The sequence below is a fragment of the Gossypium hirsutum genome, chromosome A08 (assembly GCF_007990345.1).
Source record: "Gossypium hirsutum isolate 1008001.06 chromosome A08, Gossypium_hirsutum_v2.1, whole genome shotgun sequence".
NCBI lineage: Eukaryota > Viridiplantae > Streptophyta > Magnoliopsida > Malvales > Malvaceae > Gossypium > Gossypium hirsutum.
Window position 1 is genome coordinate 31,687,535 of NC_053431.1, and position 25,968 is coordinate 31,713,502.

At 36.0% G+C, this 25,968-nt stretch overlaps 2 protein-coding genes across 3 annotated transcripts; one reads left to right on the forward strand and one right to left on the reverse strand.

Moving 5' to 3' along the window:
* Nucleotides 1–13,097: 13,097 nt before the first annotated feature.
* On the forward strand, nt 13,098–16,886 carry LOC107917720 (protein PHOX1). Its single transcript, XM_016847005.2, has 3 exons — nt 13,098–15,872; nt 15,967–16,222; nt 16,427–16,886. Exons 1-2 carry the CDS (start codon nt 13,736–13,738, stop codon nt 16,113–16,115), a joined length of 2,286 nt encoding a protein of 761 aa, XP_016702494.1. The 5' UTR covers nt 13,098–13,735; the 3' UTR covers nt 16,116–16,222; nt 16,427–16,886.
* Nucleotides 16,887–17,197: 311 nt separating this feature from the next.
* Nucleotides 17,198–25,380, reverse strand: LOC107917721 (leucine-rich repeat-containing G-protein coupled receptor 4). Of its 2 annotated transcripts, XM_016847007.2 has the most exons (17): nt 25,231–25,357; nt 24,406–24,509; nt 24,000–24,329; nt 23,783–23,911; nt 23,481–23,688; nt 22,798–22,944; nt 22,272–22,346; nt 21,948–22,019; nt 21,712–21,783; nt 21,217–21,288; nt 21,035–21,106; nt 20,437–20,508; nt 20,255–20,326; nt 19,491–19,634; nt 18,612–18,683; nt 18,075–18,221; nt 17,198–17,638 (listed from the first exon to the last, which is right to left on the reverse strand). In XM_016847007.2, the coding sequence occupies exons 3-17, from the start codon at nt 24,195–24,197 to the stop codon at nt 17,454–17,456; spliced, it is 1,737 nt and encodes a 578-aa protein (XP_016702496.1). In that variant the 5' UTR covers nt 24,198–24,329; nt 24,406–24,509; nt 25,231–25,357; the 3' UTR covers nt 17,198–17,453. The 2 variants fall into 2 exon arrangements, with proteins under 2 accessions (XP_016702496.1, XP_016702495.1); XM_016847006.2 differs by lacking the exon at nt 24,406–24,509 and having other exon boundaries at nt 25,231–25,380.
* Nucleotides 25,381–25,968: the final 588 nt, after the last annotated feature.

A 25,968-nucleotide genomic window follows, 5' to 3' on the forward strand; every position in this document is an offset into this window, starting at 1 on the left:
TTGACTCTTTAATTAGTGGTTCTCACAAGAAATGTAAGACTACTGCGGGGGTTGTGCACATTAATTCTGCGAGTGAAGAAGATAAGAGCAATGCGCAATTGGAGCGACGCAGCAAAGGAAGGATAGGTCATGCTGGTCCTATTGCTGCAGTGGTTGAAGCTTTAAATTCTCCAAGTTCTCTAGTGGCGAGCTTGCTACCTGTTCTCCTTGCGAGCTAGCCAATTTCCATTGATGAGAATACTTCCCCATCTACCCCCATGCCACTCCTTTTTTTATTTTTGTTGGAGAAGCTCTGATTAAAAGTAATGGAGGTTCATTTCCATGGCGTAGTGATTTGAGCGCACAGGAGTATTATTATAATCCTAATAACGTGGCCTCGGATGGTAAGCTTTTGTACCAAAAGCTGTGAGGCTAAGTAGCGCACGAATACCCCAACATCGGGTTTATCCTCATCTCTGTGATTCTTACTTTCTGAGGCTAATTTGATTGGGTTGAGATATGAAGAGGCCCATCAGAGCGAGCTCGCAGAGACTAAGGAAGAGTTGGTAAGAGTTCATGAGTTATATCATAAGAAGAAAGAGGAAAATGAGGTTATCAATAAATAGAACGGGGATCTTATAGAGCGACTGGCTGTTGCTGAGATTAAGATAGAGGGAGTAGCCTGCGAGGTGGCCGTTGAGAGGCAGAGTAATGAGGCTGTGCAGGCTGAGGTAAAAGGGATCATTGTGAAATACGCAGCCATTCTCGAGAAGACCATTAAAAAGTGCTAGAACCAAGTGGAGGCCACTGTGTAGAAGCAATCTAAGGCCCTGGAAAAGTTCAAAGAGAAAATAGCTGAAATTTTCTTGAATTCTATTTTGAATCTGAAAATGAACATATTGATGCATGCTAAAGTTGTTAATGGCCCTTTCAATGCTCTTGATGGGGTAGACATGAATGGGTTGGGCTTCAATGTGTTTTTTCCTTCTGGTGAAACGTGAGACTCATTTGTGTCCACCTGGAAGAATTCTCCATACTTTTACTTAGAGGAGAGGACTCAGCTGAGAATGAGGACGTGGCCCTCTTTGTTGTGAACGACAACGTTGCCCCTTTTAATAATGCAGACCAATGCTCTAATAGAGTAGATGGGAATAATATGTCTTAGTCAACTTGTATTTGTTGTTGTTTGGTTTTTCATGAAATGAAAATGTGCATTTAAAGAAATCTACTTTTGATAGTCGTGGCCATTGTGTCTTTTGCGAGCTCATTATATTTATTGCATAGCTATATTGTTATTATAAAGGCTTTAAGTAAAAACCTTTAAAAATTACCAGCTGCGAGCTATTTTGAGACTTAGTAAGGTTGTTAGCTAGGATTGTTATCCACTTGCAGTTTTATGTTTGTGAAAATTTTGAAAGATAACATAGCTGGGGATATGAATCTGTGAGCTGTTTTATACTTAAGAAAATTTTGAAAGGTAACATAGCTAGGAGTTTTTAACTCTCGTAAACTGTGTTGGAGGCTGCGATCTTTATCCTGCAAGCCTTAGTATGGCAGTTGGGAGCTTTGCTCTTGCTAACTGTGTTGGAGGCTACAGTTTTTATCCTACGAGCCTTAATATGACAGTTGGGAGCTTTACTCTTACTAACTATATTGGAGGCTATAGTTTTTATCCTATGAGCCTTAGTATGATTGCTGGGAGCTTTGCTTTCGCTAACTGTGTTTGAGGTTGCAGTTTTTATTCTACAAATTTTAACATGACAACTGGGAGCTTTGCTCTCACTAGCTATATTGGAGCTGCAGTTTTTATCCTATGAGCTTTAATAGGACAGTTGGGAACTTTGCTCTCGCTAACTATATTAGAGGCTATGATTTTTATCCTACGAGCCTTAATATAACAGCTAAGAGCTTTTCTCTCTCTAACTATGTTGAAGGCTATGACTCTTCACTTACGAGCCTTAATATAACAGCTAGGAGCTTTGCTCTCGCTAACTGTGTTGGAGGTTGTGGCTCTTCACCTGCAAGCCTTAATAAGACAGTTGGAAGCTTTGCTCTCGCTAATTATGTTGGAGGCTACGGTTTTTATCCTAGGAGCCTTAATATGGCATAAATGTTGTTAGGGAAAGATTCTTCATTCACAAGGTAAGGATTTAAACATGATACTTTTTGAGATGTCGAACATTCCAAGTTCGCGGTATGTCGTGCCCTCTATTCTCGCTAGCTTATTACTCTGCAACCTATTTTTCTATAACTTTGTATGGCCCCTCCCAATCTGGAGTCATTTTTCCTTGTTGTGAGGCAGGTAGACTAACTTCAGTATTTCTTAAGGCATGATCACAAACTTGGAACTACTTGTTTTTTACCTTCGAATTGTAGTAGCGAGCTACTTGTTGGGCACGCTTTGTGTTTCTAATTTCAGTTGTTTCTCTAAGTTTGTCAATCAAGTTAAGATTGAGCCTGATGGCCTCCAAATTAGCTTTATCATTGAAGTGTTGTGTTTTGTGCGACCTCAAACCAATCTCTACAGTGATTACAACATTTGCACCGTAAACAAGCAAAAAAGAATTTTCTCCTATTGCGGTATAGGGCATAGTTCGCAAGGCCCATAAGATTCCAGACAGTTCTTCTAACCAAGTGTTCTTAGTCTTGCTAACTTTTTTTCTTGAGGGTTGTTAGAATTTTTTTTGTTCATTGCTTCCACTTGCCCATTAGTTTGTGGCATTTTCACTGAGCTTTAAGCTAGAGCTATCTGGAGGTCAACACAGAATTTTTTGAACTTTTCTTAGAACTGGGTACTATTGTTTATAATAATCATGTGAGATATCTCAAACCTGCAGACAATCGATTTCCACAGAAAAGATTCTATCTGTTTCTTTGTTATAGTTGTTAATGCTTCATCTTCAATCTATTTGGTGAAGTAGTACATAGCCACTACTATAAACTTCTTTTATGCCGTGGCTATAGGAAATGGGCCAAGGATATCAACCCCCCAAGTTTCAAATGGCTAAGGACCTTACATGACTTGAAGAGGCCCTACTGGTTGTTGTTGGACTTTGGCATTTCTTTGGTAGGAATCGCACATACGAACCAGTTGGTGCGTGTTTTTTTGAACTGTAGGCCAGTAATATCCTTGGTTAAATATTTTTTTAGGTAAGTAGCCTACCCCTTAGGTGATCATCGCAAATCTCCTAGTGAATTTCTTGTATTACATATCCACCCTCAGGTGGTGATGAACACAACAGTAGTGGATGTGAAAATCTCTTTCTATATAGTACACCCTCCAAAACGGTGTACCTATCAAATGTAGGATAAAATATATTTTCTTAATTCATCGTATAGTCAAATGGGTTCGTGACATTTAAATATCCAAATCATTTATTGGGAATTTGGCAAATATTTTTAATTTGTAATGATGATATACCTTGCTATTTTACGTTATAGTTTTACGAGCTCCTTCTTCTATCGGTTGTCTGGTTCACCTTTGAGGGTACGATTTATTGGTGTCATATAGGCCTCTGCCTAATCTATACATAACACTTATAGTATGTCATAGCCTGGGGTCTCTCTATGCTCGAGTAGGATTTTCCCTCTTTGTTCGATGACAGCAGAGGATGCTAATTTGGACAAAGCATCGGCACATACGTTGTCACTTCTCGGGAGCTGTTTAATTTGAGCTTTATCAAACCCTACAAGCAACTATCCTGCCATTGCATGATATTTTTCAGCATCGCTTCTTTTACATCGTATTCGTAATTCACTTATTTTGCCACCAACTGTGAGTCTGTGTGGACAATTAGGTCATTTGCTCTTAGCTATTGTGTTAATTGTAGTCTTGATACCAGGGTTTCATATTTGGTGATGTTATTGGATGTTTAGAACCCAAATGACACTGTCATTCGTTGCCACTAGGGTCGATTATGAGTACACTTACTCCTGATCCTACTTTGGCTGCGAAACTATCGACAGAGATTAGACAATTTTTTGAATTATCAGTTTGCATGTACACTTTCTAGAGGTGGGTTAACTATTAAACATAGCACAACAAGCGAAAAAATAATTTTAGTATAAAATACATAATACATGGTGCTTCATCATAAAGTATAACCTGTGGAATTGTTAGCATGTTATGCCTCCTCATAAAATATAACTAATCAAGCTATTAACTTCCATCAATGTTCATACAACATACAATTTTTATAGGATAATTACTATTCAACATTTCAAGTTGTAGCCCACATTACTTACTGCGTCCTCAGTTCTTTCAAAGAACACTCTACTATCAAGTCGACTAGCACATGTCCTTTTATTGTTGTTCGCAGGGTGAAGTCTATTCTAAATTTAACAAGTTCAGTATTCCACTTTATAACCCTTTCTGAAGTGTCTGCCTTGGACAACACTTTTCTTCATGGGCTAATTGGTAACCACAATGACTGGATAAGCTTGAAAGTACGAGCGTAATTTGCGAGCTACAATTATTAGAGCATAGATACATTTTTCAATTTTTGAGTACCTCATTTTTTTCGTTTTGGAGTACCTTGTTGGTGTAGTATATTGGGAATTGGTGGACACCCTCTAACTTAACCAACACTGCAGTGACTGTCTCTTCTAAGGTAGCCAAATATAGGTAAAGGGTTTCTCCTACCTGGGGTGATTTCAAAAGTGGAGGGGAGGTAAGGTACAATTTTGATTTCCTGAAGGTTGCCAACATTCTTAAGTCCATGAGAAAGAGATCATCAAAGCTTTGAAAAAGGGGATGCACTTGTCTGCCATTCTTCTGCCATTCTAAAAATGAATCTGTTGAGTGCCACCACCATGCCTGTGAGGCATTGTATGTCTTTTATGGTTCGCAGAAGAGACATTTCCATGATAGCTTGGATCTTTTCTGGGTTCAACTTTATCTCTCCTTTTGAGATCATGAAGCTCAAAAACCTATTAGCTCGCACTCTAAAAGCGCACTTCTCGGGGTTTAACTTTATGTTGTGAGCTCTTAGGACTACTAATGTCTCTGATGGACTTCACACATGTTTCTCCATTGACTCACTCTTTACTAACAAGTCATTTACGTAGACCTCGAGCCCACGACCTATCTGCTGTTTGAATATCCTATTTACGAATCTCTAGTAGGTTGCTCCCGCATTCTTGAGGCCAAATGGCATGACCTGATAGCAAAAAAGTCATTCCTCAATGATGAAGGCTGTCTTTTCTTGGTCACCTCAATCCAACAAAATTTGGTTGTATCCCGAGAAAGTACCCATGAAACTCATGAACATTTGGCCTACAAAGGCATACACTAATCAATCAATTGATGGCAAGGGAAAACTGTCTTTAGGGCATGCTTTGTTAAGGTTGGTGCCATTTGTCATTTGCCTTCTTCACCATTACTACATTCGAAACCCAACCTGGGTATTCTACTTCTTTGATGAATCCTGCTGATAGTAACTTAGCTACTTCCTGCTTCACTGCCTTCACCTCTTGTGGCGTGAATTTTCTCCTCTTCTACTTTACCAACTTCGCCTCCGGGAGCATGTTCAACTTGTGCACAATTACTTGGGGGTCTACACCTAGCATGTTTGCTGCGGACCAGGCAAAAACATCTGAGTTTTTCATTAAACATTAGATCAATATATTCTTTTATTCTTCTTTGAGAGCTGATGAAAAATTGACAGTTCTTTCCTCGTTATCACAAAATAGCTATAAAGTCTCAGTATGTTCTGCAACCTCGGGCTTTTTTCTCTTATGCTCATCTCTCACGTCTAAACTGTCTAAATCAAGAACTTGGCTTGCCAATTTAGCCCACTGTGAACTTTGTCCTTTAGCTATAGGTTCTCTCGCTTGCTTAACAAACAACATATGATCGCAGTTCGTTGATCAGATCGTAAAAATCCAACTCCAGTCTTTTTCAAAAACTTAAATTTCATACAGAATGTTGCAATCACCATCTTTGTTATCTCATTATCGGTCTTTTGAAGATGGCAGTGTATACTATTGGGTGATCTACCACGTGAAACTGAACATATTCTGTGGTTGTCTGCTCGCCATCTTCTAAGGTGATTGGCAATGTGATTGATCATTTCACCTCAACGGGATGGTTTGCAAAACCATACAATAGACTAGCCTTGGATGGTGCATGTTCCTTTAGTCCTATCTGTAACACCCCTAACCCGTGTTCATCGCCGAACTAGGGTTAAGAGGCACTACGGACCACAACACTACTTTCGGATACGATATATTCACACAGATCATATTCTCAAAAATAAAACATATAATAGCTTTAATATCAAACATATATTATTAATCGAATACAAATACTATTAATAATTCAAATTATCAACCAAATTCATATTGTACAGATAAACATATTATCACATTAATATGTCTGCCTCAAAGCCATACAAAACACGCTTTACAATTATATGCACAAGTCGGGTGTTTATCAAAGTAAGGGTAATCAAATACTTAATAATATTCATGCACTTAAAAGACCGAACAAATTCTATCACAATATCCAAACATACTAATTCAAGTATTAAAATTTCAAGACTAAGCACCAATTCGTATATCAAATTTACCAAATTTAAAACCCAAAAATACATATCCACCAAACGTACTTTAATATTAATTACAATATACAATTTAAGTTATTAATAAACAAATATCATACTCATTAGTTAAACCAAATTAAAATATACTATCAAGTTAATAAAAATTAAACCAATGATTTCATAATTCAATTACCAGTGCTGCACAACTATAAAATTAAAACCATCGCTTACTACATCACGTAAACCTAATTCAATCAATAAATGTTTATTCTTTTACCTTATTACCAAGTCAGAATAGCAGACCACTTATAAATACAAATCAAACATATATTAAATATGCCGCTTACAATTATAAATCATGCATTATATTCAACCAAAATTCACATAAGTTTAAATATACTTACCGAACCCAAAATTTAATATGTTCGATACTCATATCACATTTATTCAAATATACTCATTCTCTCATTTTTTTTAAATCTTTATAAATACATATACAACATAATTAATCATCTTAACCAAAGACAACATAACATCTATAATTCTTACGATTTATATATAGAGAGAGAGAGAGAGACATCTAGACATATCTGAATAGGCTTTATAATAAGTCACGTTTACGGATTACCAAACATTCAACACGCATCAATTAACAGCTGCTGCACAAACTCATAATAACATTAATTCAAATCATGTTACAATTTTAAATAGCAATCACGCATGCAAAATTTATACTTTGTACCAAATGCATATTATGCTATTTGGTTTCATAACCGAATCTTATTACCTAAATTCATATACACATCTAAATCTTCCATCACTAAATTACCAATATTTAAACTCATCAAACATTTTAATTAAGAATATGTACAACCAAACTTAGGCATAATAAGCTAGCATGGCTTTAAATACATAACTAAATTCGTTATTTCAAAAACACTTTCCAGCCTATACATGCCATAGTTCCAAAACACAATTTATAAAATACCGAAAACAGTCGATAGAGTAATAAGCTCCTCTAACGATTCCCAGATTCGTAACTTGGATTCAAAATCTATAAAACAGAATAAATATGAAAACTCATAGTAAGCTAATACAGCTTAGTAAGTCATAAGCAAATATTTAACTCAATCACATTTAATCATCAATAGGAAAATTCGTAATACAATATTTTACTGAAATAATTAATTAAACTTATTAAAAGTGATTATAAACTTGTGGCTATATATCAACTTTCCCTTGACCGAATACACAAGTTACTAGTATTATATATTTACCTTCCACTTATAAATATCATTATCATATTCATAGCCGAAGATGGCCTCATATATAAACATACTTATAGATCTCATTTCACTATACCTATATTCGCATCTAAACATTAACAGCCAGCCGCATCCAAGCCTTTAATACTAACATAAATTTCATGCTTCACTCTATCAATCATTTGCCATACATAATATTCATCTATTCCTAATTCAAGTACTCATAATTAGCTGTACATATATCTACTCCTATCCGCACATTAAAACATCATAGAATAATATCATACATATATATCGTTACCTGGCCGAATGGACCAACTCACATGTATACTTAATTAACCAGCATTATAATGACACTCAAATTATTCTTTTATAAGCCGAATATACACATCATATACCCATATGTTTTTCATTTGGTTTGCATACGATTCTTTACAAATATTCGAGGATTTCACTTACCTTTACTCAAGTAAATATCAAGATAATTCATGTTTGACCATTTAATTCGATTTCACAATTACAATTTGGTTCTTTTAAGGGATCAGCCAACTCGCACACTCAATGCTAAATCTTTGTAACGTATCACACACTTAGTGCCATTACATTAACATCTCGCACACTTAGTGCTAAAATCTTGTGACGTATCGCACACGCAGTGCCGTCACTTTATCCCTCGCACATTTAGTGCCATATTTCTTACAATGAATTATATACGTAGATTTTTACACATTACAAAATCAGCATATAAATCCCTTATTTAATTATATAAAACAACCCAATTATGCTTATAACTTACCTTGGACGATATAAAGACGGAACAGGACGGCTAGTCGACCACTTTCGTTTTTCCCTGATCCAAATCTGGTTTCTTTGGTTCTTGATCTAAACACATTCAAATTAAGCTCATTCAAACATATTTTCATTCAATTTAGCCCAAAAACACATAAATAGACAAATTACCATTTTACCCCTGACATTTCCACTTTTTACAATTTAGTCTAATTTGCACAAAATACAAAACATTCCAAATTTGACTTTACTATGCTTAAGCCGAATCTTCACTAAGCTCACACAAGTCCATAAATTTCATTTATTTCACATTTTAGTCCCTCAATTTATAATTTTTGTAATTAAGTTCTAATTACTTAAAATCATCAAAAACTCTAATACAAAATATGTTAACCCAACACCTACCTTTCATATTCATCATCAAATAACAAAAATCACGAGCCCTCACCAATGGCATAACTCAAAATATTCATAAGAATTCAAAATTCAAGCAGGGGTTTTGTAGTATTCGAAGCAACGATCTCAAAAACGTAAAAATTATCAAAAACCGAGCCGAACACTTACCTTGATTGAGCTTAAAAATCAACCGAACCCTAGCTTGCTTCTTCCTTTTTCTTTCTTTTTAGTTTTGGCTATGTGAAAAAAAAATTATGAACACTTTTTTGTTTTCTTTTATGTTTTATCACATATTATATAATTTATAAGCTAGTTTTCTAAATTACCCTTTAAAAATTAATAACTAAAACTTATAGGCCAAGTACATAATCGTCCATATCACATGCACATGGTTTCCAACTCATTTCTTATATTATATACATATAATATGCATTTTATTATTATAACACATATATATATATATATACATAAATGTACATATTTAATATAAAAACATATTTATCCTATATAATGTCGCCCACATCATATAAAAATTGGGCTTTTTGCATCATGAATGCTTCCACTTAAGAAGCCATTACCAATTCAATCCTTACAATTAAAACTAGCTAATTTTCAATTTATGCGATTAAGTCATTTCATTTAATCAGATATCCAAACGATAAAATTAAATCACGAAAATTTCACAGATATAAATTCACACAAAATGAACACAGAAAATAATTTTAAAATATTTTTCTGACTCAGATTCGTGGTCCCGAAACCACCATTCCGATTAGGATCTAAATCAGGCTGTTACACTATCTTTTGATATGCATCCCAAGATAACACTTCCACCGTGCTTCTACTATCCACGAGTATACTTTTGACCTCGAAACCCATAATTGTTGTTAAAACCACCATCAGATCGTTTCCTTCCTCATCTCGGACCAGTTTCTCGTCATTATTGCCAAACTCAACATTCCATTTTTCCTGTTTTTGTGACCTCTTAGGTGCACTGACAAACATTACATTTCTCATGTGTGACATCTTCTTTGCATTGGAATATGCTCAATTTTCGTTTGTGCCTACAATCAGGTGCTTCTAACCTTTTATTTACCCTTGGGATCATTACGCGAGCTCTAACCCTGTTGGGGGCCACTCCGATTTACAAATTCTACGAGCTCTCCGTTTCAAGTTGCTCTTTCTATAGCGTCTTTTAATGTGAAACAATCTTTGATTTTATGTCTTATGTCGTTGTGGTAAGCACATCGATCTTTCGAATTCATCTTTCTTTCGATGCTCCTCATCGGAGGTGGCTTGGGTAAGATGCCAAGGTTTCTGACTTGGTTAAGGATGTAGGTACGGGTGGCGTTTAAATGGGTGCAAGTTGCGAACCTTCCGTGAGGAACATATCTTCTAGCCTTGTCTTGTTGAGGTCTCTAGGGAGCTATAAGTGTATCACTTTGGGGCTGGTTCCTCTGCGGCCTATCGCTTCTTACTCGCAATGATTGGTTAGGGAGCCTTGCCTACTGCAAGGTCCCTCATTATTTCTAGATTGTCTGTCTTTCCTCTAAAAGGTGGCACGCGATGCTCGTTTGTTCTCCTTTGCTTTTGCTAACTTGTGAGTTCACTCATAAAGGTCAACCAGACTCTGCGGTCTGTTATTTTTGAAAGAGTATTGTACATGGTCGTTCTGTACCCCCATGATAAAGGCATATACAACCTACTGGTCCTCTAAGTTATTTGTGTTTAGGGTCGCCGCATGGAACCTCTTTACATAATCTTGAAGGGACTTGCCCTCCATTTGTTTCACAGACATGAGTCCCATAAGCGTATTCATAATTATTTTGTAGGCCCTAAATCTGCTCATGAACATCTATCCCAGTTGCAAGAAGTTTTGAATTGAACCTTGTGGAGGAGACAAGTATCAATCTTTGGTGCTCCCCTTAATTGCTATAGAAAAGACTTTGCATTTTGCTGCATCCGATACTCCCAGTACGTTCATGTAGTCATTGTACTGCATCAAATGAACTTGAGGGTCCCTTATTCCTTCAAACATGTCTTTCGGGACCTTGAAGTCACGTGGTAGGTCAGTGGGTTGTTGGAGCAGAACAGTTAATCCAAGTCTTGTGATTCAGGGTGTAACACTCGTACGTCTCTTCGCAACTTGTCTATCTCTTTCTACCATTCTTTAGCCTGGGTGCCTGGGGCCTCGTTCTATGTGTTTATATTGTCCTGGAAACTAGAGTTATCAGAATGCACCTTCCTTCGCAGCTCCTCGTTCTGCTTCAGGAGCTCATGCTGAACAGCTTATTATTGTTCAAATTGTGTCTCTTGAACGACCATCTGCTTTCTCATAAGTCTCATATACTCTTGAAGAGCCAAGAACTGCTACAGGGTGCCTTTTTGTTGAAAGGGAGTGACAACCCCTGAATGGTAGAGATATTCAAGTCTAAAGGACTAGAAGCCCCTCTATAAATTGTGTTGTCAAGGTTTTCTGGTCTATCGACGAACCATCTGGCGAATAAGTCTGTTTTATTGTGCTGGTCACTAGAACCTATTGCTCCAGCCTGTCCTGATGAAGAGTTGAGAGCGAAATTTTAACTTTGGTAAGCCATTTGCTTCGAAAATTGAAGAAAACTTAATCAAACTTAAAAAAATCTGATGATCAGAAGTTCGTCCACGCTCACCGCACCAATTATTGAGTAATATTTTCTCGTATGTTATTGATAGGAGTGTTCGGGTATTTATACATGTTGCTACAGATGCTATTATACCTCATGATAGGACCCCACTATTTTGTCTTGACTCTGCTATCTCTAGTATTGACATTTTTTGTCCCTAGTACTGACATTCTTTACGAACTTCAAGTTTGCTGGGCACGTATTTATGGAACACGTGATCCTTTCTGTTTCTGGGACTAACATTCTGAGCAGGCTTCGTACCTGCTGAACACGTGTTTGGGTAGCTTGCGGAGCACGTGGCCCCTACATGCAAGCTCTCTAAGTCCCTACGAGTTAGGCCTTTTGTTACGAGTTGGGTCCTTGGCTTTTCCTTGCGAACTGAGTCTATGAACTTGCTCTGCAAGTAGGGCCCGCAAGCTTGCCTTGCTGTCTTCTCATGGCTCGCTTCGCACTTAATCTTTGGGTGGAACCTATTCAAATCATGGATCGAAGAGGGCTCGAATTGGTAATTACTAATATATAACACTACTTTTGTTACCGTATCATTAATTTATTATGTCCATTGCATTAGCTCTCCCATCATGACCTTCAATGGAAACGATGATGTGAGCTTGAATGAAAAAGATAATATCAAGGATTTACAATACGGAATTTTTTTTATCATTTGAAGGAAAAAAAATTGATATTTTCATAGTTGCGTAGAGACGGAGGGTGGAGGACATTGGGATTGTGGCGGTGACTCCTAACAAAAGTAAATAGTCAACATCACGTTTCCGTAGGAATCTTCTTTCCAACAACACTTGTCTTGCCGTTTACCGTTTGCACTCCAACTTGCTTTGGAAGTTGCTTCAGACCCACCACCCTTGAGGCTTTTTATTTATTATTTATACATGTGGTTGAAATTACAAGACAAACATTTCTATTTTATCATCCTTATTATTTTATTCCCATTTTCTGCCAAAAAATTGAGATTTTAAACATGACTTCTTCCAACCTGCCCTTCAACTTTAAAGCTAAGGAATTCTGAACCTTTGTCACGTGTTTTACTATTCTTCTTTATTGCTTTAATATTTATTTATTTATTTCATAAATAATTTTAAAAAATTGTTATGTATATTTTTCCCCCATATATCAACGATTCAACCTTTAGGATTAAAATTTATAAAACTTCAAACCAAATTTATTAAGCTATTACTAAATAAATATAATTAGATTTTTATAATTATTTGGATTGGAAGTAGCAAAATCTAAAGAAGCTGACAAGTTTATTCTCTAATGACAAATGAAGGTGGCAATAGTCAAAAAAACAAATCTCTGCCTTTGGCCGTTTTATCAAACGTTACCAAGGAACCTGGAATCCCTTGGAAAATGGGTCCTTTTTATTTTTTCTGAAAAAAAAAAAACAAAACAAAACACAAAGAAAGCTTTTTGTGGCGTTCACGTTAAGCTGAAATTCACGTTGTAAAAAAAAACACAAAAAAAGCTACACTAAAATATAAAACAGAACGTTGGTCTGTTTTCTTTTCTTCCGTATTCTCCCTGCAACACACATATTCCATTTTCTCACAAAAACATTATCTTTTTCAATTTTCCTGGAAAAGTTCCACACCTCATTTCCCCCACATAAATAATCCCTTGCCTTCAAATTTCCTTCTTTATTTTTGGTTTTGCATCAAGGTCTTATCTTTTTAGCTGAAACTGAGCGTGCCTATTATTCTGTTCCTCTCTCAACTGGGATTTCTTAATACTTCGTTAAGGGCTGACAGCTTCTAGTTTTGAGGTGGTAAAGATAATATATCTTTTTTCTATTCCCATTTTGGTATCTGGGTTTTAATTCTTTTTAGGTGTCTAAGAGCTTTTGTTTTGGAGTGCTTGTCATATCTGCTGTATTTGAACTGGTTTTTGAATCTTTATTCATATTAAAAGTTATAAAAAGTTTTAAGGTCTTTTTGGTGGTGGGAGCTTGCTTGTGGTTTTAGCTACTGGGGTTGAGCTTTTTTAAACTTGTGTAAGAAGTTAGTTCAGAACCAGGGTAGGGATTTGTTTTCTTAGTCAGGGTTTCTGGATTGAGTCACGTAATATAGTTGGGGTTGGATTTGCAATGGGGAAGCATAGTGGAAAGCACAAGAAGCAAACAGGGGATAATAATGTGAAGCAAAAGAAAGTTGGAGACAAGAGTTCGAAATCATATGATTCAGACACGGCAGTTTTCATTGCCATGTCTCAAGAACTGAAAGAAGAGGGGAACAAACTGTTTCAGAAAAGGGATCATGAAGGAGCAATGTTGACATATGAGAAGGCTCTCAAATTGCTCCCAAAGAATCACATAGATGTATGCCATCTTAGGACTAATATTGCTGCATGTTATATGCAGATGGGATTGAATGAGTACCCCAAGGCTATCCATGAGTGTGATTTGGCATTAGAGGTTACTCCCAAGTATAGCAAGGCACTTGTAAAGAGAGCCAGGTGTTACGAATCTTTGAATAGGCTGGAATTAGCTTTCAGAGATGTTAATACAGTTCTTAACATGGAGCCTAATAATGTCATGGCAATAGAGATTTCAGAAAGGGTAAGAAGCTCACTTGAGAAAGAAGGTTTACCTGTTGAATTGCCTCTAGAATCCGTTGAACCTCCAAGTACTTCGAAAACTCCGACAGTTGTTAAAGAGAAAACCAAGAAGAAGATCAGCAAAGCTAAAGAATCTGTTGAACCTCCAAGGGGTTCATTAATTTCGGAAGTTGTCCAAGAGAAAACAGAGAAGAAGAACAAGAAAAAGATCAGTAAAGCTGAAGAATCTGTTGAACCTCCAAGGAATTCACAAATTCCAGAAGTTGTCGAAGAGAAAACCGAGAAGAAGAACAAGAAGAAGATCAGTAAAGCTAAAGATAACAAGGCTGCGGATCGAATTGAGGACAAGGAGGTTGATGGAAATGTAGAGGAAAAGAAGGCTGAGGATAAACTGGTTATAGAGGAGAAAATTAGCAGTAAAGCGGAAGAACCAAAGAAGACTGTCAAGTTGATTTTGGGTGAAGATATAAGATGCGCTCAGTTACCACTTAATTGCAGCCTTCTTCAACTAAGGGAAGTAATTCATGATCGATTTCCTAGTTTGAGAGCAGTTCTTGTCAAATACAGAGATGAAGAAGGTGATTTAGTCACAATCACCAGTGATGAAGAGTTGAAATTGGCTGAAATATCAGCAGAATCCCAGGGTTCTGTGAGGCTGTATGTTGTAGAAGTCAATCCTGAGCAGGATCCACTCTTCGAGAGATTTAAGCATGAGGAAGTTCACATTCTTGACATCAAACAAGGTAAGGCAACTGAAAATGGCCATGCCAGAAAAGTTGCGGAAACCAGAAAAGAATCGTGTTGCATTGATGACTGGATAATTGAGTTTGCTCAACTATTCAAGAACTATGTTGGGTTTGATTTAGACGCATACTTGAATCTCCATGAGCTTGGTATGAAGCAATATTCTGAGGCCATGGAGGACATAGTTACAAGTGAAGAGGCACAGGATCTTTTCGACATGGCTGCTGAGAAATTCCAAGAGATGACAGCATTAGCATTGTTCAACTGGGGAAATGTTCACATGTCCAGGGCAAGGAAGAGGGTATACTTCACTGAAGATGGTTCGAGAGAATCTGTACTTAAGCAGATAAAAAAAACCTATGATTATGCACAATTAGAATATAGCAAAGCTGGTAAGAGATATGAGGAAGCACTGAGAATCAAGCCAGATTTCTATGAAGCTCATCTAGCTCTAGCACAACAACAGTTTGAGCAGGGAAAACTTTCTTGGTATTATGCAATTGGCAACAATGTTGATCTGGAAACATGGCCTTCTGAGGTGGTCCTGCAGCTTTATAACAATGCTGAGGAAAATATGGAGAGGGGTATGCAGATGTGGGAAGAGTTAGAACAGCAGCGCCTGCGTGAGGTTTCTGATTTGAAGGATGAACAAAAGCAGTTGAAGAAAATGGGATTGGATGGTTTACTGAAAGATATAACAGCAGATGAAGCAGCAGAGCAGGCAATCAACATGAGTGCTCAGATAAACATTTTATGGGGCACCATACTTTACGAACGTTCGAACATGGAATTTAAACTAGGGCTACCTGTCTGGCATGAATGTTTGGAGGTTGCTGTTGAGAAGTTTGAGCATGCTGGAGCTTCTCCCACTGATGTAGCTGTTATGGTAAAGAACCACTGTTCAAATAACATTGCTTTGGAAGGTAACCTATGGTTAGAAATTCATAACTTTGTGTCATCAACTGGACATCTGCTTACCCCTTGAAAAGCACTAACTTACCTTTCTATCACTTGCAGGTTTAGGGTTTAAGATTGACGAGATAATACAGGCATGGAATGAGATGTATGAAGCTAAAAAGTGGCAGAGCAAGATTCCATCATGGCGACTAGAACCATTACTTAGACGGCGAGTTTCCAAAATTTATCATGCACTGGAGCATGCATAAGTTCCATACTGTTTTGATTGGGATTTACAGGAGAACGTTTGGTCAAAAGACCATTGTTAAGTGCTTCATATTATCTGAAGTGATATGAAGTACTGCATTAAAGTTAGGTAAGCTGATTCTTTCTTTAGTACAAAAAGCAATTGACCATGTCACGAAATCTTTTGCAATTCATATTATGCACTTCAAAATTTCACTTTTGATATGTTCGCTAAACTGGTTTGTGACATCCAATTACATGTTTTCAGAAAATTGTATGCAATTTATTTAAACCATTCATTGCCATGAATAACATAGGAGCATCCCTTGTGCAGGTTTTATTGCCATTATCTTTTACATCAAGTATCAGTCTTGAACTTTCAGATTCAATGGAGAGACTACTGGATTGCTGAAAGTTGTGTGATATGATTTTGAAGAAATAGGTTCAGTTTACATCAATACATGTGTTGGGGAGGAGTTGAAGCATGAGAGCAGGGATCCGATGTTTTTTTTATGCTTTCTGCTTTGGTCTTCATCAGCTTCTCCCCTCAAAACAAGTAGGAAAAAACATGCTGAATTCATTAGTTGCAATAGTTACCTGATTGACTTGTTATTACTAGCTGCATGTATCTTATTCTGGTTTCAAGCATAGGCTGTGTTCATCAAGGAAGACGAGCTTTGTGTTCGGTTGATGATGATCCTAGATTTGGTGCTTGTATTACTATAAGGGATTTAAGAATTGTGAATTTTTATTTATTTATTTTTGGAATAGCAAGTATTGTGAACTTATTTTCAGCTTTTGCTTCTACTCTTTGATATTCAAACATGTAGTTCTAATTGGACCTGGGTGAACTCTTTTGTTACTTGAAATCTGGTTTTTGTTTCACTACTATGCTCTTATAGTTATGACACTAGTGGATCGAAAATCATAATTTACTCAAATTTACCCCAAACTAAATTTACAAAGTTCCACCTTTAAACAACTTGAACAAGTAAGACTCCTGAACAGCTCTATTACCCGAATAGATGGAATCTCACACTTACCCCTCCCCTCATTATTTGCCTTCCGTTTCAAATCTTCAGAAAGAAACTCGACAGGCAACGTGTACTATAAACAAGAAATTTCTATTAACAAATCTTTTAATTTTGTTTTTTCAAAACAAGAAAAGAGGAAATGCCAAATTCAGCAACCACGCATTTACAATCACTTCAGTCCATAAAATTAGCACAATTGTCCCTTCATCCCATTAGAAAGCAGCTTTTCACGTTTCAATATACACTTATTTAGCTGTTGAGATAGCTATCCCCAGCTGATAGCAGCTATTTACAATTACAGCATATGTTGCATTTGTCCCCAAGCATTTATTCTGGTCGAAAGCTAACCAGGTTGGGGAGGGCAGTCGACTGAAGCTTCTTAATTGCAGCCGCAGTTACCTTGCAGGACTCCAAAGACAGTGACCGTAAATTCTTCAGAGGCTTTAGATACGGCAAACCATCATTAGTTATGTTGGAATTTGAAACATTCAACGACACCAATGCATTCAGTCCTGCATTTGCAACACAAAATGCAAAATCCATGAGAAGGGCTCAGTGAGGGTTCATAGAAAACGATAACTGACTACAAGATTTTCATATTCAGGAGCAACTATTAGCAGTGTACCCAAATAAGCTCCCAATTCACCAATTGTCTCCATCATATACATTTATACTTTAGACATACTTCCTGGCCAACTAGTCATAAGTTACTAGACAGCAGTAAAAATGCGGCGAATTACTGATTCTGTTGCAGAATGCCAAGTGGGAGTGTGGGACTAATGCTAGATGAGATAATCTGACACTAGAGATAAACTACCATCTTATATACATCACTGTATCAGTTTCTGTACAAGCACAGTAATGTTTGTCCTAACAATTAGGGGAAAGAAGACAAAACACTAAACACTACCACAAGCCTAGAGGAGGAAAAAGTAAGGCAAAACATACCTGAAATCAACTCCAAGGATTTGTTTGTCAGGTTGCAGTTTTGTGAAAGGTTCAGTAGCGTTAAGGAGGGGAGATCTTTGATATTTTTCACACCAGCATCAGTCAAACCCCCTCCACATATTTCAAGGGACTGGAGGTTCTTAAAGCCTGTCTCACATGAAAAAAGGTGGTGTAAGAATATTGAACACGCAAAACTGGATCACATAAAAAAAAACTGTTGATAAAAGTTTACAATTAAATTGAGATTTCATTTAACTCGGTTTAGGTTTATTTACAGCAATCATAAGAACACTGTCATTGGATACACCTCAGTTTATCTACTAAAGGACCTTATATTTCTCAAAGTTACCCCTGAACTTTCTCAAGTATGTCAAATTTTTATATCCAATCTGCAAGAGGCCATGAGAATAGAAAACAAACCACCAAACATAAAAACAAGTTTCCTAAATAAGCAAAAGCGAGAACATCTAGGAAACCAAAATCATCACACAACTTGCAATTATTAATTACTTAAGGCATGGCAAAATGTTTACATACATCGCAAATAATTTGTTCCAGTGTCTGAAATCCTAGCCCCAAAAAGATCTAGATGCACCAGTCCAGTCAAACCTGCATCAACAAAATAATAACTATAAGAACAAATTGACGACTTATATGCATCCTTAAAAACATTACATAATGAGAAGAGAGAGAAGTATTTAAAGAGAGAGATCAGCAATTTGAAGCCACTTTGACTTGGCTTTAGGAATATGAATATGTCAGTACAGACATCTTGGTGCAGCAAATTGATATGACATTCTTAATAACAGAAGGATACACCAGGCCTAAATGGTCAATAAACTATTAAACTGGCTTCAATATAATAGCACAATTATACACCAAGAGCCAGAGACAAAAATAGTGCAAGAAAATTTCCACCATAACACTAAAAAAATAACTTTAGTCCACGGAAAGTTTGAAGTTACTGTTTATTCAATTCCAAGTAATGTTGTAATGAATTATCAGAGCTGCCTTCAAAAATCTTTTGAAGTGTTATTATTTATTTACTTTCAAAGATTTATTAATCTGAGGTGATATTTCTCACATATAAGGATCCCGTTCATAGCAGAAAATCCAAGCCTGGCTATCTTGTCATAGTCTAAGAAAAGAAAAGATTGTAGACATCGTACATTTCATAACAGTCACCCCTAGTAAAACATAAAAATCAAGGGAAAAAGTAACTCCAAATCCCTTCACAATAAAAGGACCAGCAAAAGACCTCTGCTTCAACCGAAGATGCAAAATCTAATTTCAGAAAGCCTTAAATAGTTGCACGTGAGAATGCGACCAAACTTAAGAGACACAAAGTTAGAATAATAATCTAAGAATGAAAATACCACAAAGTTAGAATAATAATCTAAGACTGAAAATACTAACTTGTCAAAGCCGACAGCCCAGCATCTGTAATTTGGCGAGCATCCAGATTAAGGGACTTAAGAGCAGTCAATCCAGACAACTTTTTTAGACCACTATCAGTCACTAAAGTGAATGACAGATTCAAAGTCTCCAGATGAGTCAATCCTAATAAAGCAGAACCAAGTCAGCATCATGTATTTAACATTCTAATGCAATGAATATTTCAGAAAATAGTGAAATCAAGGACATCTAGCTTTATAAATAAGACCATGCAGAACTGGGTAAGGATCAAAATAGGTTATTTAAAACATCACAACCATAATGTTAAAGCTTTTCGTTAGATCATTGACAAAGCCAACGCCATAGAAAATATCATGGTCCTGAAATCCGTAATAAATTCTATTCATTGATATAAATTCAGCCTCGTCAGTGTCAATGTGCAAGGCATAAATGCACTTATGAATGGACCAAAATGGAAATATTAAACATCTCTCACATCTTCAAATTGTCACCATATAATGAAGGAATACACATAAAGGGAATCCACGTAAATTAGCCACTTCAATTGTATAAAAGAACATATTAACTCAATAGAAAGGACAGGACAATTAAGAAAGCCATCTTAATGGAATCTGCAAACAATGTTATTTATGAAAACAAACCTCACAAGAAGATATGTTTCAATAAATGTATTACTGAAACTCAATCATATTCATAGCTAATAGCAAGATTTTAGAACCAGTAGTGTCACACAGGTGTAAGATTATAAGAGATAGATTATTAACCAGACAGGTGTCGCAGTCCACTGCTTCCGACTTCAGTATCGGACAACTCTAGACTTTTGAGGAGTGAAAGGCCTGAAAATAAAAGCACAAGATGAACTCAGTCATGAAAATTTTCAAAGCAAAGGGAGACCCTCCCAACATAACAGTTCAACTAGCAGGAAAATGAAGCATGTCATATAAACCTGTTAAATTAGCAAGGCCTTCATCCCCAATTTTACATGAATCTAAATTCAGGCTCTCCAAATTTGTTAATCCTGGAAAGAAAAGATATACCAAATTAAACAAACTTAACACCATTTCAAATACAAAGGTTGCCAAAATCAAATGTAAAATGAGCCAAAAGAACAATAGTTCAGTTTATTCAAATTCAATCAACAATAATGACGTGAAATGCAAACCAGGATGAGTACATAGGGTAGGCATAGCAGTTATATGGTTTGCAATGGAAATTGTTCACTTTTGGACCACAGGTTATGTTATTTCAATCATTGTAATTGTCAAAATAGAAAGCATAAGATAGCAGTTCGTGAATACCATCATTATAGTTCAATCAAAAGTTTTGCCTGAATAAGTCTAGTGCCAAATCAAAAGCCACACCTTTAACAATATGAAGGTTTCAATTCCCATATTTTATGGCAAGTAACATGCAATTCACTAACCTAGAAAAATCATTAACTCGAAAACCCTCTAATTATTGTTCAAGGAAAAGAAGAATACAAATGGTCCACTCCCAGCAAGAGTTAAATGAGGGAGGGAGGGAGGGAGGAAGGGAGAGAGAACCTTTTAGGTGCACTAAGCATGCATCTGTTATATTGTTAAATGCCAGGTTCAATACCTTCAAACTCTCAAGTCCTGCAAATTAGTAGTAAATAAAGTCAACATTCCAACTATACTTAGCAACGAAGTAGTTCTATGTGTTGATTCAAGAATCAAAACATTGAAAGAAATCAAATACAACTCACCAGAAAACTTGTCACATCCATCATCAGTCAGGCCACATCTTCCTAGATTTAAGAATGCCAAAGCAACAAGAGCTGCACATAGAATAAATATTTTATAATTAACTGAACATGTTATATGTTCTCTGGTATCAAGTTGAATAACATATTACAATCCCAGTCCCAGCTTCAAAGGGAGGAAAAAACTTGAGAGATGGTTGCATAAAACATGAAAATTATTATAGTTCCAGGAAATTCAGTAATCACTCAAACTCCATGAACTTGTTAATGACTCATTGTTTGTTGCACTATGATGAAGTTTGATCTTCTATGCATGATAATGGTCGAGACTCTATCCTTATCCACCTATCTCCCACCTATAAGACAGTACATCAACTAACCAATTTCCCACATGAACCACATATCACTAAATCTGTAGCCACAACCTTGCTCAATGTATAGCAGCTAGTAACTGTACTATTATAGTATCAATGGAAGCTCTGTAACGAGAAACTGTACCTGAGATGGAATCCAAACATCCAGCAGTAACATTACATCCTTCTAGATTCAACATAACAAGTTTGTGCAAACCTGCCATGGACAGGTAAGATGTATTAATCATGTAACAGATGTATGAGGAAATGATCCAAGAACAATTAAGATAAAACAAAGAGAAGTCCTATCCTTCTACATAGCACAGACAAAAATTTGTTCTGTTAGTCCACCACTATGCAAAAGAGCAGGTAGTCAAATACCTCTCAAATAAGACAGCCCAAAATCTGTAACGTTACTATTTGATATTTGCAACTCCTTCAAATTATTAAGCCCTGAAATAAAAGGGAAATGTAAAGCCATACCCCCCAAAAAAATCTCGAATCTACTGCCCTTATGTGAGTTGGTGCGTTGTCAATTATACATACTAAATCTTACTTGACTGTAAACAAAATTAAGAAATAATAATAGAAAATACAGTGGCAAAACCATCAGAATGCAATGATGAGCTTACATGTCAGCTTGACTTATTATTGTTGTGAGAAAAAGTACCACCCTCTATTAGCTAAAAATAATGTCCAAATTACCTGAAATAGCCTTCAAGTCCAAGTCTGTGATACATTTACAGCATCTGATATTAAGAGATTCAAGTTTGGACAAACCTGAAAAAAGTAAAAAAATGACAGCTTCAGAGCGAAGAATTTCTGGAAGAGAGTTGCACTAACCAGCTAACATAGGAACTCCAACTAAAAATTGTGTAATTCATAAAACTTGTTGACTCTTCATTCTAGAATGCATAAAGATCATATTTAAATGCAATATGAGATTGGATCCTGGTTTAGCTTATCTGCCAGCCCACACACTTTCATCCCAATATATGATATCTATTGTATTTCCATTTTCTCATGTTGTTCTCAGAATTGCATGATCAGAATATACTAAATTGCTTATGCAATTGCATGAAAGAAAATAAAATAAAAATATCAATTACAAAATACATGAAATAGAGTTCAGAAGAGGTTAATTGTTACAAACTGCACACTTTTGGAGGTGCAAACAATTCAGTAGAACACAAGCATTCTAAGGTCTCACAAGGATTCATTCAAAACAAACCTTTAATGTGTACAAATCCACCATGAATCCCTGTGCACCTCTCCAGGTCCAACTTTTCCAAGTTTATTAAGCTGGAAAAGGCACACATTCCTTCAGCTGTAATTGCAGCACTCTTTTTAAAACTCAAGGATGTCAAGTTCGTTAGACCTAAAAGTTCAAGGAACATAATGCCCGTGATCAGCACAAAAACAATGTCAAACAGCATGCCAATCCAAAGAACTATTGCATAGATATCCTAACCACAGAACGGCACTATTATGCAAAATTTTATTGTACTATTAATAAAATAGATTATATGGGAATAACATTTCTCTAACCACGATCACTTAAGAGTTTTATGGGATTTCTTTAATTTTTACAACACATTTAATAGATACTTCATACTTAACGGTTTCCAAACATGTTATATTGGAAGCATGCCATCTTTATTTTAGGTTTTTTTTGTTCCCCTTTGAAATATGATTTTAAATAAGAAACAGCACAAAATAGCAAAAGAAAAGCCTTGAAATAGAATCTGCCCCAACTTTTCAGTATCATTGGTCTACTACAGAAAATAAATAAAAGGAAAAACATATACAGAAGACTTGTAATTCTTTACAAGTATCTTGTCAAGCTAGAATCTAGGAAAATGCCAGAAACTGGCCTATGGTAACATCTATACCAAGAAAGAAATAGAACATTACCACTAATATGCTTCAGTCCAATTTCTGAAATATTTTCACAGTGGTTAAAAGTTAAGGCTTGGAGACTCGAGCACTCTTTTAGGAGACCCAAGCCAATATCTGTCACATCAGAACCTGAAAGATCAACAGAAAGTAAAGATGTTCCTTGTGAAGAGATGACATCCATCCAACTATCCTGCACTCCGGGATATTCACCCAACCAAACATCCTGTCAACACCATGAAAATCAGGTAAATTTCATTCTCTGTGAAGACATAAAAAAATAAAGGTGCTCCATTTTTAACCATTTAGGGAAAACTCACCTCTAGAGCACAATCACGAAACTTTTGAAGAAAAACATCAGTAAGAAGATGAGATAGAACCAACTTGTTGAAAACTTGTTGACTTATATCCTTTGGAAGCATTGTGAATGAACTATACTGGTTGATGTCCTGTGATAGGAAAAGAATATAATTTCAAGAAAAAAAGAAAAAAAAATCCCCTAAAGGACATGCCAGATACCAATGTGATAAGACTTACTTCGCATATTTTATGGATGCATAATTCCATGAGAGACGGGCAATTGGCCAATCCAGGCTGGTGAACCACCATGGGCCGAGAAAAGGAGGTTAGAAGCCACTTTGAACTACCACTTTTTCCGTACCTTCCAGACACTCCTCTTCTCATTCCATCTTCAACGACCTGTTGGTCTCTTTTCCTTGAACACACTCCCCCCATTAGACTAATAGTCTAATAAATTATCAATAAATATCATGAAGCAAGAAGAAAAACCAATTTACTCCCCATTTTAGAACCATCAAACATGGTCTGAACTCTGAAGTCTAAACGCTGCTTCACCTTACAACACAACTGAACAGAAACAACAGCATCAGAGAGTCAGCTCTTTAAAGTGTACAACGAATGCAAAACCAAAAGACCAACAAACCCATTATCTCGCATAAGTGACATTGGACTTATGTATAAATCAAAGCTAGCAGTACTCATCCCGAGCATTGTGAATGCAAAATTCTCGTTGGTAAACAGAAACGGCTATAGATTCATAAAAAAAGAAAAAAAAATCAGAGCCATCGAAAGCAACAGTTACAGAGAAGTTCCTGAAATCGAGCTTTGAATAGTTTAAGGGATATCTCATCGTGAGCATTAATTCAAAATAAATACAGTTATTAAAGGGGAAAAAACAGAGCTTAAGAAACAGAACGTTTAAGTGTTTAAATAACAAATTAAGCTGCACCTAATTCTTAACTTGCATCCCGAAAAAGCCAACATACATAAATTACAAACCCCTAGAATAAGTATTCAAAACCCCATTTAAAGGACAACGCATAACCTCCCTCATTAAACCATAAAATAAAATTAATAAATGCAACTAAACATTTAAAAAAATAAAAAGATCATATGAAACGATGATCAGGAAGTGTTTTTACATTTTACACCACATTTACCTGTCTACTTTATCATCAACAATTTTTTTTTTACAAAAAAAAAAAGAAGACAAAAGGTTATCAATGTAACACGTCAAAATAAAGAAAAAAAAACTTCCTCATAAAAATTCGCAATTTAAGGAGCGAAGAGCTAAGGATAGTTGAATTCTGGTGCTTTGGCAAAATAAAATAAAAGAACTTTTAACTTTTTTTTTCCTCTTGAGGAATCAAACGAAGAAAGGACGGAAAAAAGATCCTAAGAAATAAAGACCACAGTATCGAATAACGATCATATTCACAAAAAAAAAAAGAAGAGAGAAAAAGGAGACCTTAGAAAGAGAGATATAATCATCAGGTCATAATCAGAGCGGAAAAAGGCAAAACACTTGCAGAGAAATAGAAATGGAAGGAGGAGGAGGAGGAGGAGGAAGTGAAACTGAAAGAGCAAGAAAGCAGGGGAAACAAGTAGAAGAAGTGAGGGGGAGTTTGTGGAGACTTTGAAGCCGTTTGATGAGTGCCACGTGGAGAAATTTTGATGGAAAAGGACAGGTGGTGGTGTATGAGTAATGTGGGTCCCACTAGTCCCTGTTCTTTCTGCTGGACCGTTTCGGTTAGCGGGCGGGCAAGAAGGGTAAACCAAAAAAGAAAAAAAAAAGTTTGTCCAATTTTATTTTCATATTCTCCTTCGACAAGCTACTTAGTCAATACCCATCATACACGTAGCCGCCATGCTTGTCTTCTTTTATTTATTTATTTATTTTGCTTAAAATCTTTACCTTATGATTTTACATTTTATTTGATCACGCTCGTGACATCATTTACATAATTGTTTTCTTAGTACTCCTAAATAGTGATATTTTTTATTTGCTTTGTGACTTTTAAACGTCTTTTGAAAATTTTAAATTAATGTTTATGAAATTGAAAATAAATTTCAGTTTAATCGATTGAATTGGTTTTGACGATAAAAAGTAAATAAATTATTAAAAATTATAAAAATTGATTTAGTTGTTAGTTAATTAGTTCGCGAGTCAACTTATTTTTCTCTTATTAATTCAATATCTCAATTG